Source organism: Vipera berus, assembly GCF_964194415.1.
Source record: "Vipera berus genome assembly, chromosome: 5".
Taxonomy (NCBI): Eukaryota; Metazoa; Chordata; class Lepidosauria; order Squamata; family Viperidae; genus Vipera; species Vipera berus.
The window spans coordinates 97,704,025-97,719,024 of NC_138207.1; the positions used below are offsets into that span (position 1 = coordinate 97,704,025).

The 15,000-nt window shown below is 43.9% G+C and overlaps 1 protein-coding gene across 1 annotated transcript; it reads left to right on the forward strand.

Annotated features, from left to right (window-relative positions):
- Window positions 1-1,379: 1,379 nt before the first annotated feature.
- On the forward strand, window positions 1,380-5,542 carry LOC308668490 (GRIN2-like protein; the record flags this gene model as incomplete). The annotated part of the gene is made up of 2 exons (XM_081328455.1): window positions 1,380-1,446; window positions 3,864-5,542. The coding sequence occupies exon 2, from the start codon at window positions 3,878-3,880 to the stop codon at window positions 5,540-5,542; it is 1,665 nt and encodes a 554-aa protein (XP_081184581.1). The 5' UTR covers window positions 1,380-1,446; window positions 3,864-3,877.
- Window positions 5,543-15,000: the final 9,458 nt, after the last annotated feature.

Below are 15,000 nucleotides of genomic sequence, written 5' to 3' on the forward strand. Positions count from 1 at the left end.
AATCCTTCTGACTGATGTGATAGAAAAAGAAAGCTGGTGGTTGTTTGAAGGGAAAGTGAAGATGTATACTGTATATTTGATATATTTGCTCTGCTCCCTACTTCTTCCCGATTAAGGTAGAAAACAGGTTTTAAAATGGAGTTGAGGACTTCTAGAACTGGGCCTGGGGCTTAGCTGAAGTCTGTGCCTCTTCGTGTTGATTTTTGAGATTTCCAGTCACTGCTTGAATGTTGTTTAGAGATGTAGATACGAATTTCTTGCTCTCCACTGCAATACAGGGAGGACGCGAAATAATTTTATTATTACTTCATTGTCTACTGCATCCTCTTTAGCGACTGATCTATTGACTATAATATTCTGCAATGCTATAACGCAGTTCTGTCATTATCTGAAAGAAAGCCAGCTACGTACGCTTTGTATTAATCCTTAGTTATAGCCATAAATAAATGAGAGATGGGTCCATTCTTAGCTGAGATGACAGCCCTAGCAGCTAAAAACATTTTGACGGATGTAAACAAGAGATGATTAATTTAAAGTTGGTCACATTAAACAATGCTGGCAGATTCGAAACACCAGACAATTAGACGGATCTATTGACTGACACATGTGAGGTCGTTTGTTTCTTTCTCCACCAGGAAAAAAATATTGACAAATGTATGTTTATCGATCAGAGTTTGTATTCCTTTGCTTTTAACTGGGCCCGTTCAAGGGTGGTATTAAATATAAATCTGGAGATGGAACGTATCTGCCTGAACAGATAAAATAATATGCAAAAAGGGATTATAATGATGTTAGTGGGGGGGGGGGGTTTGCTGCAGTTACAAAACGTAGGATTACCCCTGTAGAAAAGTGAAGCTTAGGACTGAAATAAATGAGATAGCATGCCATTTGTGCAGAATTAAGTGAACAAGCAAGGGAGCACGCGTTTCTGAATGCGAGGAAATGTAACAGGTTTTAACAACATACAAGGCAAAAACAGAACACAGGATCTCATTTATGCAATCCAGAATTGTGGTTTTCCAGAGCATGTCAAAAATGAAAGAGGACGTAAGCAGGAACTTGTAGAATCAAACATCCGGCACATTCAGGAATGGCGTCTTTTTTTTCCTTGGAGACCAAATTGATCCTCTTTATTTGGTGTCTTGACACTAGAAGAGAATATTTGGAAATACCTGTGCCTGAAACTTGCTGGTTGTTGTTGTTGTTGTTGTTGTTATTAGCAAATTTTTAGAAACACACTCAAGATAAAAGAGATGGCACTGGCCATCTTTTTAAAAGGATCTTTTCATTTTTGTGTATGTAACTCTGTTTTTTTTTCTAATTCCAGGAGGTTTTTTTTTTGTGGTAATTAGTGTCCCAGAAGAGATTAAAAAGGCTGGATTAAAAAGAGGACATGTCTCTCGAACCATTAATAGCTATGCTGGATTTCACCCAAGGCTGATAAATGTAATTGTTAAACTTTAACAACTTAATGAAATGTACTGGTGTTCAGGTTATAGAGAGAGAGGAAGGAAGGAAGGAAGGAAGGAAGGAAGGAAGGAAGGAAGGAAGGAAGGAAGGAAGGAAGGAAGGAAGGAAGGGAGAGAGAGAGAGAGAAGGAGGGAGGGAGAGAAGGAAGGAAAGAACGAGGGGAGGGAGGGAAGGAAGGAAGGAAGGAAGGAAGGAAGGAAGGAAGGAAGGAAGGAAGGAAGGAAGGAAGAAGGAAGGAAGGAAGGAAGGAAGGAAGGAAGAAGAAGGAAGGAAGGAAGGAAGGAAGGAAGGAAGAAAGAAAGAGAAAGAAGAAGGAAGGAAGGAGAAAGGAAGGAAGAGAGAGAGAGAGAGAGAAGGAGGGAGAGAAGGACGGAAGGGCAAAACTCACTTAACAAATGTCTCACTTAGAAGAAAGGGAGGGAGGGAAAGAAGGAAGAAACAAACAGAGAGAACGAGGGAAGGAGAGAAGGAAGGAAAGAACAAAGGGAGGGAGGGAGGGAAGGAAGGAAGGAAGGAAAAGAGAGAGAAGGAGGAAGGGAGAGAAGGAAGGAAAGAACGAGGGGAGGGAGGGAGGGAAGGAAGGAAGGAAGGACGGAAGGAAGAAAGGAAGGAAGGAAGGAAGGAAGGAAGGAAGGAAGGAAGGAAGGAAGGAAGGAAGGAAGGAAGGAAGGAAGGCAGGCTCAGTTACCCGACCATAAACTCTGCACTAGTTGGAAACTGGCGGAGAGACAAAACACTCTCAGTTTAAGGCCCCATGGCAAATGCACGGCCTCCCTGTTCTCCAGGGGTTCCCGTCACGTCCCCCGTAAGGGATTGCCATCGTGTTGGTAAGGCAGCCTTTAGATCTGCCCTGCTCTTTTTCTGGCCACAGCCTGGAGAGCAGAGAGCAAGCGCACGAAACGTTGACTCTCTGCCACGGTGTTCTAGCTCCTTGGTTTCCTTTGTGCTGTTGCAGAGGTTATTATTGTCTATGGAGATTCCCAATCATCCAGGTCACGGCTGTCCCAAAGGTGTTTCCTCCCCCCCCACAAAAGGCAACTGGACTTTCTTGGGTTTTTCCTTAAAAATGTTTCGCTTCTCATCCAACAAAAGCACCTTTGAGACACTTGTTAATATTGCTCTGCTTTAAGGAGGCTAAGAAGAACATGCGCCACTCACTCATTCTGTCATCTGTCTGCATCTCTCTCTCTCTCTCTCTCTCTCTCTCTCTCTCTCTCATCTGTCTGTCTGTCTGTCAGTCTGTCTATCTGTCTGTCTGTCTGTCATCTATCTACCATCTATCTATCATCTATTTGTCTGTCTGTCTGTCATCTATGTACATCTATCATCTATTTGTCTATCAATCTATCTATCAATCTATCTATCTATCTCTATCTATCTATCTATCTATCTATCTATCTATCTATCTATCTATCTATCTACCATCTATCATCTATCTATCTATCTTCTCTCTGTCTCTGTCTCTCTCTCTCTAATCTATTATCTATCATCTATCAATCTATCTACCATCTATCATCTGTCATCTATCTATCTGTCTGTCTGTCTGTCTATCTATAAAATCTATTATCTATCATCTATCAATCTATCTACCATCTATCTATCATCTATCTATCATCTATCTGTCTGTCTGTCTGTCTATCTATCTATCTATCTATCTATCTATCTATCTATCTATCTTTCTATAAAATCTATTATTTATCATCTATCAAGCTATCTACTATCTATCTATCTATCTATCTATCTATCTACCTACCTACCTACCTACCTACCTACCTACCTACCTATCTACCTACCTATCTATTTATCTATATCTATCTATCATCTATCTATCTATCTATCTATCTATCTATCTATCTATCTATCTATCTATCTATCTATCTATCTATCTATCTATCTATCTATCTATCTATCTATCTATCTATCTACCTACCTACCTACCTACCTACCTACCTACCTACCTATCTATCTATCTATCTATCTATCTATCTATCTATCTATCTATCTATCTATCTATCTATCTATCTATCTATCCCTTTCTAACCAGGGAGGTCCTTTGAGAAGCTGTTCTCCTCTTTTATAGACTTCATCTAGTTTGGCATTTGAGACCAACAGTGTTTACAGGGTTCCGTCTTTAGACTTCAGACACCTAGAAGTGTCTGAAAGCTCCCCAAACAAGTGAAGCCCCAGGAGACCCCTGCTGCAGGAAAGAACACAGTAAACACGGTTTTGAAAGCCCCATTGATTTAAATGCTCCTCAAGCGCCTCGTGCTCTGAAAACCGTAGCTTGGGCGTTCGATGCTGCGCAATGCAAGGAGAGGAATCCATTGCCCAACTCGAACCAAGCTCTCTCTAGCCTCTGAGTTGACTGCTAATCCTGTCTTTTCCTCCTCTAGTGCTGCCCCTGACCATGGCGAATAAAGACCGCCAGCTCCACATCCACTCCATGGGGGAGACCTTGAACTGCCTCTATCCGAATAATCTGAGTGTCAACTGCCACCCTCTGCCAAAGGGCTCCACAAACCTAGAGGGCATCAGGCAAGGAAGTTTTGAAGAAGGTCATAGCCACCCACGGGACCGCCCCCAAAGCCTTGGCGGTTCTCTTTGCCAAGCCCAGGAGAAGGGGACCCCCGCGGGAAGACTCCTCAGCAGCTTCTCTCCACAAGACAATGCGCAGCGTCCCATCAGAAACAGCAGCCACTTCTTCAGCGTTGAGCAGTCCCCAACATCCGAAGAAGTGATGATGTGTCCTAGAACCTACCTCCAGGGCAGTCCTGCTGAGAAGTTAACTCCAGCCTCTGGTGCCAACCTCCAACATCAGTGGACAATGGCAGGTCCTGGAGTTGCGGTCCGCAGAAGCTTTTCTGACTTCGCCTGTACCTGCAAGCAGCCGAGCCCCACCTTCCGCCTGGAGTCAAGTGCCACATCCCCTTCCATAAGTTCACACAGTGGTCACTTGGCTTTGGCAGACAGACTGAGGATTGCAGGACTGAGATACGGAGTGGACCCTTATGAAAACAGCCCAGATTTGCAAAGCCAGAGGGTGGCACCTGCTAATGTCTTTCACCAAGGTGCTACACCGCACAACGTTGCTATTTTTACAGACTCCGGAGCATATCACACAAATGTCCTCGGTCCGAGCGCTCCTAGTTTCTCCAATAGGACAATGCATGCCCACAGTGGAGTAGGACCTAGTGGCAGCTTTTCAACTGGCGTGTGCCCACCTGGAATGGTGACCATTTCTAACGGTACCCCTCTGCCCTACAACCGATGCCATGTGTCTTCTGCAAAAGAAGAAGACACCCTTCCTGCCTACTGCCATTCCTTACCAATACCTTCTCTTCAGTTTACTCCGAGGCTGGTGTGCTCAGCTAATGAATTGGGTGAAGAACAAGCCAACCCTGAGTGTTGTTCCTCTTTGCTTGCTACTGAAGTCTCCTCTGTGAATGGGTCAGGTCTGGAAGCCAACCACAGTCTGGGATGCTGTCGGGCCCACGGGGAGCGTGTGCTGCATTCTCAGCCTTACAGACGAGCAAGCATGGCTCAAGAGGAAATGAAGACCATGTATGTGGTGTGGAACAGCCACCAAGGCGGGGTTCAGACAGTCATGAAGACCAAAGACACCTGGACCATGACGTCTATGAATGATCTCACCCAGGGATTCCAGTCTCCGCTGGACTACAGGGATGCGGAGGTCCAGACGTTCCCAGGAAAGGAATGCAAGTCGGTGGCAACCAGCCCATCTGTTCTGGCAGAAGGCCACCCTCATGTGTTCCCGGAGGTTAATCTGAAACCAGAGGCCGAGAAGTCGCCCATGCGAGACGTCAGGTGGGACGATGAAGGCATGACCTGGGAAGTCTACGGGGCAGGGGTTGATCCCGAGGAGCTTGGCCTGGCCATTCAGAAGCACTTGGAGTTCCAGATAGAGCAGTTCCAGATGGAGCCGGAGGAGCTCTCTGCAAAAGCTCCTGAGAAACTGCCCACCAAAGAGGAGAAAAGGCTCTCCTTTGGGATGGTGATGCATTGTCTGAGGAGCCCAGCCTGCTGTGCACGGTCCAACATGGCAGTGGAGTGAACCCCGCGCAAAGACCATCGTCCCCAAACTGCCAATGAATAGTGGGGTCAAGGGTGCCCCAAGAGCTAAAGCTTCAGGGAGGCCCCTTGATGCCCTGTACCTTCACAGCCCTCCTTGGACAGGACAGGCCTCCAAAAAAGAAGGGGGAAGGAACCATCACCACCGCCACTAGCGCCATCACCACCACCTCTTTCTCTGCAGCCTCTCTTGAGGCAATGATGATCCTGCATCAGGAGCACCAACGCCTATACTACTTGTTCCTTCTCTCCTCTCTGAAAGTGGAGAGAGATGGGATGGGGCTTGCTGGTGGCCAGCCTCATCCTGCTCTCTTGAGACCCTTGATGGGTCTCCTGCAGCACTGGCAGGGAAGGAGCGCCACTTGACCATCCTTCTTGGCTTCTCCTACCTCAATTGCTGTACCACGAGGTCTTTCTCACTCCTGCCCCAGGGCCTCCCTTTTGCTCGGAGGCCCACAAAGATCTACTGTTTCTCCTGTGCAATACAGGATGTCCTCTTGGAACTGAGCTGGCCACTACAGGAATCTCCTCTACCCACCAGAGATGCTACGGAATACTTTCTCAAAGGACAACCTAGTCCTAGTCCAGGGGGTAGGCAACCTCGGTTCTTTTATGACTCGTGGACTTCAACTCCCAGAATTCCTGAGCCAGCCATGCTGAGGGGAAAGGGAGAGGTTTCCATGCTGAGCCATGCCGGCTCAGGAATTCTGGGAGTTGAAGTCCACAAGTCACGAAGGGGCCATAGTTTCCCCCATGCTGGCTCAGGACTTCTGGGAGTTGAAGTCCATGAGTCATAAAAGAGCCAAGGTTGCCTACTCCTGCCCTAGGCACTACAGAGGTAGCAAACTCTTCATTTCAGCCTGCAGACAGTACAAAATCTTACTTGTGGAATAACCTTGGTGCATTTGATGGGGAAGATCATTCCACTTACACAGACCTTTCCTCAGCTTTGTAAGGATTTCTGCTCCTACAGTCTACTAGGGCAGCTCCCTTCATTTTTGGTTTTCATTTTTGGTTCTCATTTTCCTTCGTTTTTGGTTTTCCGGAAGAACTGAAACGCCCGTCTCCAATCTGGATCAGCAGTCTGAGTCTTCACATACTTCTTATTGTGTCATATTCGTGGTGTGTGTCAGTGTAAACCTGGGTTCTAAACAGGAGGTGACTAAACAGCAAATATATATATATATATAACTTTGCCTCCAGAAGCAGACCAGGAGGTTAAAAATTCATGCAGAATATTATTGCCTTCTCTCTTTTTTTTTTAACCTGCACCTTGTCATCTTGAATAGCAGGGAATTTTGCTCTGAGAAATCAGGATTATGACATTATTCCTCCTTCTCTGAATCAAAAACTGCGTAGTTTCCTTTCATGTTAGATTTCTGGGGAAAATGGAACCTTTTGTTAACTAAGTGAATGACTGACAACTGTTTAAGTATATCACAATCTCCTCTCTGTAGTTATTAGAATCTCTTCCTCCTGTTGATGTGTGTGTGTGTGTGTGTATTTCTACATTGATTGTGGCCTAGATTTTGTACTGTATCAATGTCGTTTGTATCACTGAAATACTAGAGTGAATGCCGTTTTATACTTTTCATACCAATGCAAATAACTTGCAAGCAATGTATTAAATAGGCAGAGGAACACATTCTTACAGACTTATGCAGAATAACAAGAGTTGGAAGGGACCTTGGAGGTCTTCTAGTCCAACCCCTTCTCAAGTAGGAAACCGTATACCATTTCAGACAACAAACATCCAATCTCCTCTTCAAAACGTTCCAGCGTTGGAGCATTCACAACTTCTGGAGGCAGGTTGTTCCACTGACTAATTGTTCTCACTGTCAGGAAATTTCTCCTTAGTTCTAAGGTTGCCTCTCTCCTTGATGAGTTTCCATCCGTTGCTTCTTCTCCTGCCATAGATCAACCCCCTCTTGTCTATGGAATTAAGAGAATCCATTTTATAAATGTCTTTTTTCCCCCCTTCCTTCTAGATGGAAGAAGTTTTAAGTCCCCGTATGGTTTTGTAGACATGATATTTTGAAAGAACGTTCCTCGCAATTTTCTTTGGTCCACGAGGACTAACACTCTTGAGGATAGCATTGCTTAGCGACACGGTGAAGCAAGGAACAAACACACAAGAGTTACCAGAGGGCTGAACGGCTACTTTACAATGAACGCTTAGCCTTAAGTTAACCTCCACCTGTTCTGTGATGTAGCTACTTCTGCTTCCTGGCATAAGACGTAATTATCCTGTTGAATTGACATCTACAAAGCAGGCTGCAGTTTGTTGAGGAAGGACAAACAGATAATGAATTCAATCTCTGGCAAATGAAGATTGAGTTAGTAAAACAGATGCTTGCTTCTTCCAGTGTGGGTTGTGCCCTGTCGCAACAGCTTATCTTCAAGGGATGTTCCCCTTTGGGTGTCTGTAGGAGGGAAAGATGGTGTCGCAGGCACCGTGATGTCACTGGACAGCCGGCATCGTTGGGCATGACGACATGGTGATGGCTATGATCACTGGGAGTTGAGGCCGCTCTCTCTGTGGTCCCAGAGAGAGATCTTGTCCTGCAGGCATTGGCCAAGAGATCCATGCAAAGGCTAGAAGAGTGCTTCTCAAACTGGGCCCCTCAAAGATGTTTGAACCTCAACTCTCAGAGTTGGAGATGTGTGGACTTCAACTCCCAGAAATGTTGGCTGGGGAATTCTGGGAGCTGACCTCCATTCATCTCCCAACTGCCAAGGTTGAGAAAGGCCGAGCTGGACGTGAGTCTTGTGGAGTCTAGTGGGTGGGAAAGGGCGACATCTGCATTGTTTTTCCCCCCAAAATCACCCCAAGGGATCAACGCCAAGAAGATTGCCGAGTCCTAAGCCCCAATTTCGGTGCTCTCCGATGCACTAATCCCATTGACCGTGTGACCTAACCAGATGTTATCTTCCCGCTGATCGGATTCTCAATGGATCACAGAGCTTGCGTCATCTTAAGTAACGTTGGCTGAGGGTGGGGGCGGGGAATTGGCACGGATGGATGAAAAGGAGAAAGGTCTAACGATGCTTTGGGTTTGACCAGAGACAAGAAAGAAGGGTAAGCATAAGAAGAGCAAAAAACTGCCCGGGATGAATAATAATAATAATAATAATAATAATAATAATAATAATAATAATAATAATAATAATAATAATAATAATAATAATAATAAGAAGAAGAAGAAGAAGAAGAAGAAGAAGAAGAAGAAGAAGAAGAAGAAGAAGAAGAAGTTGGAAGGGACCTTGGAGGTCATCTAGTCCAACCCCCTGCTCAGGCAGGAAACCCTATACCATTTCAGGCAAATGGCTGTCCAGTCTCTTAAAAACTTCCAGTGTTGGAGCATTCAACACTTCTGGAGGCAGGTTGTTCCACTGGTTAATTGTTCTAACTGTCAGGAAGTTTATCCTTAGTTCTAAGTTGCTTTTCTCTTTGGTTAGTTTTCATCCATTGCTTCTTGTCCTGCTTTCAGGTGCTTTGGAGAATAACTTGGCTCCCTCTTCTTTGGGGCAGCCCCTGAGATATTGGAACACTGCTATTATGTCCCCCCCTCGTCCTTCTCTTCATTAAACTACACATACCCAATTTCAGCAACCGTTCCTTATATGTTTTAGCCTCCAGTCCCCCAATCATCTTTGTTGCTCTTCTCTGTACCCTTTCTAGAGTCTTGACATCTTTTTTACATCGTGGTGACCAAAACTGGATGCAGTATTCCAGGTGTGGCCTTACCAAAGCATTGTAAAGTGGTATTAGTACTTCACTTGATCTTGATCTCGTCTCAGGTCCGATTGTTTAGCAAGATAATCCACCTGACGCTGTTAAAAACATTGATTTAATGACTCTTTGAGTTGAATGCAGCCTAAGTTCCTTCAGTGGAAAAGCTCTTTCCTGCCACCTTGTGTTCACCTGGGGGCACAGCTCCCGAAATATGATTAAATATTGTTTTAATCTGCAAAGGGCAAGCAACATTCCCAAAGACGGCATACATGAATTAAGAACCAGCGAGGCTCGTAGTGTAACATGGCTGTGGAGTTGCCCAAGGCTTCTTCTGTGGGCTACCAAATTAAATGCATGAAATTAATACCGTAGAACGAGGCTGAATTACAGCCCTCCCCCTCACACAACACGCTAGCGCAGGGGTAGGCAACCTCGGCTCTTTTATGACTCATGGACTTCAACTCCCAGAATTCCTGAGTCAGCCATAGGAATTCTGGGAGTTGAAGTCCATGAGTCATAAAAGAGCCGAGGTTGCCTACCCCTGCGCTAGAGACTATGCGAAGTCATCAAAGAGGTAAACACAGGGCCTTTTAACTTTCTATTATAAGCTGTTTGTGGATCAAAAGTGGAGGCTTACCTACGACTTAGTCTCACATGATGTTTTCTGAGGGTTCAACTGGGAAAAATTTAAATTTGGTGGTTAATGGAAGTGCTTAATATTATTCATGGCTTTATTTCATTTTATGTCATTTTTTCCTTCCACGTGTAGCCTAGAGTCCTGGGATTTCCTGGTGGGGTCCTATCCAAAGGTCAACCTCCTAGCCCGATCCTACTTGGATTTTTATGAGGTCAACTCTTTGTCCTTGGGAATTCTGGGAGTTGAAGTCCACACATCTTAAAATTGCCAAAGTTGGGAAATACTGCTCTATTACATGGCTGGGAGATCAGGTGTCACACAATTTCGCTCCACTTTGGATTTAGAGGATTTTAATTGGAAAAATGAGGTCACTTTCATTCTCTAGTTCTTCCCGGGAGAATTTGAAGCCTTCATGTTGCAGCTTAAACTGTTCTCATTCACAATCCATTTCATTTTCCGTTTTAACTGCTTCTCACTCATTACGGTCATTTGTATATTAGAATAGAGTAGAGTAGAGTAGAGTAGAGTAGAGTAGAGTAGAGTAGAGTAGAGTAGAATAGAATAGAATAGAATAGAATAGAATCTTTATTGAGAATAGAATAGAATAGAATAGAATAGAATAGAATAGAATAGAATAGAATAGAATAGAATAGAATAGAATAGAATAGAATGGAATAGAATGGAATGGAATGGAATGGAATGGAATGGAATGGAATAGAGGTGGAAGGGACCTTGGAGGTCTTCTAGTCCAGCCCCCTGCTCAGGCAGGAGAAAACCTATACCATCTCAGACAAGTGACTGTCCAGTCTCTTCTTTAAAAACTCCAGTGATGGAGCACCCACAATTTCTGGAATCAAACTGTTCCACTGGTTGATTGTCTTCACTGTCAGGAAGTTTCTCCTTAATTCCAGGTTGCTTCTCTCTTTGGTAAATTTCCAATCATTGTTTCTCGTCCTTCCCTCTGGTGCTCTGGTGAACAACCTGGCCCCCTCTGCCTTGTGGTAGCCCCTCAGGTACTGGAACACTGCTATCATGTCTCCCCTATTTCTTCTTTTCTTTAGACTAGTCAAACCCAAAGTCCCGCAGCCGTTCTTCGTATGTTTTGGTTTCCAGGCCTTGGATCATCTTAGCTGCTCTTCTCTGCACTTTTTCCCAAAGCCTCAATATCATTTATCTAATGTGGTGACCAAAAGTGGATGCAGTATTCCAGGTGTTGCCTTACTAGGGTTCTATAAAGCGGTACTAATACCTCACATGAGCTTGATTCTATGCCTTTGTTTATACAACCCAGGATTGCATTAGCTTTTTTTTGGCTGCTGCTGCACACGGCTGGCTCAGGGTTAAGTGATCGTCCACTAGGACTCCAAGGTCCATCTCACACTTGCTGTTTTTAAGCCAGGTCTCACCCTATCTGTATTTGTTCCTATGGTTTTTCCTGCCTAACTGTAAAGGCTTTGCTTTATCTATTAACACTGGAAGTTTTTAAAGAAGAGACTGGACAGCCATTGGTCTGAAATGGTATAGGGTTTCCTGCCTTAGCAGGGGGTTGGACTAGATGACCTCCAAGGTCCCTTCTAACTTCTTCTTCTTCTTCTTCTTCTTCTTCTTCTTCTTCTTCTTCTTCTTCTTCTTCTTCTTCTTCTTCTTCTTCTTATTATTATTATTATTATTATTATTATTATTATTATTATTATTGTCAATATTTCTGCAAATCAGGATGGGCCATGGAATAGGGAGACGCAGGACATCCGAAACTGTACCTAGAATGAATTGCAAAACTGCAACACACACCAAGACATATTTGTGATTGTTTGCTACAAGGCTTTGGGAGCATGAAAACGAGCACTATTTCTCCTTTCTTTTATATCCAGACCCTTCCCATCAATTCCCCACCAGATGCTTCTCCTGAAAACTGAATTTAGTCGTATAATTTAATTTGTATTAACTTTGTTTAAAAAGTAGCCAAGCAGATGGAACGGTCACTGCCGATTCATTTCTTGTTGTTGTTAGTTGCGAAGTCGTGTCCGACCCATCGCAACCATATGGACAACGTTCCTCCAGGCCTTCCTGTCCTCTACCATCTTCTGGAGTCCATTTAAGCTCACGCCTACTGCTTCAGTGACTCCATCCAGCCACCTCATTCTCTGTCGTCCCCTTCTTCTCTTGCCCTCCACCTTTCCCAGCATTAGGCTCTTCTCCAGTGAGTCCTTCCTTCTCATTAGGTGGCCAAAGGATTTGAGTTTCCACTTCAGGATCTGGCCTTCTAAAGAGCAGTCAGGGTTGATCTCCTCTAGGACTGACCGGTTTGATCGCCTTGCAGTCCAAGGGACTCGCAGGAGTCTTCTCCAGCACCACAGTTCAAAGGCTTCATTTCTAGCTTATTTGTATTCCCCATGATGTAAGGGGTTTTCTTTTTGTAATATTTTGTTCTTCCTCCCAGGAATTCAAAGTTGGAATATTGTTGATAAAGCAAAAAGCTTTACAGAAGCGTGACCGAAAGGCCTTTTTGTGGCATTAAATGCACAACTAGACACTGACTTTTAAAAGCCACCCGGGATTCTTTTTAACCATTGAGACCACTATGCAAATAGCTAGTGCAAATGTTTAGCAGTCAAAAGAATTTCTTCCCCTTTTGGAAATAATCTCATACTGGATCTCAACTCCCAGAGGGCAAACTCCCGTTTCCTATAAAGGGAAACAGTAAATGCCCATTGCTCCTTAAAAGAGTGGACTGGTTTTGTCAGAGGCGAAAGTTCATTTCTGGTGGGCCGGCGAACAAATGGAAATCACGCAGGTGTGCAATGAAGAGAGTGTTTATATGGAAAGGTGCCCCAGGCACAGGTTAAACTATAAAAGGTAAGGTAAAGGTTCCCCCGCACATGTGTGCTAGTCGTTTCCGACTCTAGGGGCCGGTGCTCATCTCCGTCTCCAAGCTGAAGAGCCAGCGCTTGTCCGAGGACGTCTCCGTGGTCATGTGGCCGGCATGACTAGACGCCAAAGGCGCATGGAACGCTGTTACCTTCCCACCGGAGTGGTCCCTATTTTTCTACTTGCATTTTTACGTGCTTTCGAACTGCTAGGTTGGCAGAAGCTGGGATGAGTAACAGGCGCTCACTGTTACGCGGCACTCGGGATTATACTATACGCCTTGCCAAATAGCCACAAAACAGTTTGGAATAGGAGAGTTGCCGAGTTGCCCTGTGGCTGCAGTGCCTGACGGCTCTTTAAGCTTCATTGGCTTGCAAAGTGGACTCCTATTCGACTTAAACAGAATTCCATTCATTGCTCGGAAGGACTTTGATGGTTTTTATTTAATTTTATTTCCCAGATTGTCCTTTGTAACGAGAGGAAAGGCCTGAAAGGAGGAGGAAGAGGAGGAGGAGAAGGGTCTTGCAAAAAGGCAAGCAGTGCAGGACAGCATTTCTTGCCTGGATAAAAGTTCTCACTGTTGTATTGAGGCCTCAAAGTTGAAATCAAAATAAAATATCTTTATTAGAGCCTTTGACCAGCCTTTACAATGCGATGATGAGGATACGATTAACAATAATTATGTGTGTGTGTGTGTGTATGTATATACATATATATGTATATTAAATTTGGACTGCTAATAAAGAATTAAAGGGAGATTGTTAGCAATTCAAATTTAATATAAAAATGATTGTCGCAGTAGCGACTGCTGCCTGTGAATGGGCTGATACAGGCAAAATATTCCTTCTCCCCATATTTGGGTGAACAGGGTGTATAAAAAAACCCACTCAAGGCGTATATATATATATATATATATATAGATAGATAGATAGATAGATAGATAGATAGATAGATAGATATAGATATAGATAGATATATAGATATAGATATAGATATATATAGATATATAGATATAGATATATAGATATAGATATAGATATAGATATAGATAGATATTTATTTATTTATTTATTCGTTTTATATACCGCCCTTCTCCCGGAGGACTCAGGGCGGTGTACAGAGCAAAGTAAGTATACAATAAACCAACAATAAAACAAATAAAACCCCAGATCTACAAATAAAACCCCAAATCTATCAGGCCAGGCCGGCTTGCTGGAATAGATAGGGGATACACACATATATACACATATACATATATACACATATACATATCTATATATCTATATCTATATCTATATATCTATATCTATATCTATAACAGCCACATGCTTCTCCCAGAAGAAGGAAGCAGAAGCCACCAGCCTGATGATGACGGATGGGATTCCGTCGAAACGTCGCCCCTACACCTTTAGTTCTACGCGAGGAAAAACCCGAATAACCAAAGATCCACATACGAACACCCGCGAAAACCTCAGAAAACAAATATCTATATCTATATCTATATCTATATATATACACATACACACACATATATACATATATATATATAAAAAGGTAAAGGTTCCCCCGCACATGCGTGCTAGTCGTTTCCGACTCTAGGGGCCGGTGCTCATCTCCGTTTCAAAGCCGAAGAGCCAGCGCTTGTCCGAGGACGTCTCCGTGGTCGTGTGGCTGGCATGACTAGACACCAAAGGTGCACGGAACGCTGTTCCCTTCCCACCGTCGTGGTCCCTATTTTTCTACTTGCATTTTTTACATGCTTTCGAACTGCTAGGTTGGCAGAAGCTGGGATGAGTAACAGGCGCTCACTCTGTTACGCGGCACTCGGGATTCAACCTGCCAAACTGCCGACCTTCTGATCGACAAGCTCAGTGTCCTAACCCACTGAGCCACCACGTCCCTTACATATATATACACATACATACATACACACACACACACACACACACACACACACACACACATATATATATATATGTAAATTATTCAAATTGCTATTTACACAAATAATGAACTGTCATAAGTTGTGACTATAGCCTGCAGATAGCCTTGGGCGAGGCTGAAACAGGAAAGAAGATTTAACTAGCAAGGTATTCAAAAAGACTTGACAAATACTTCACACACACACACACACACACTCTCTCTCTAAGAAGGAGCAATTTAATACAACTAATTTAATACCACTTCGGAGGGCCAAAGT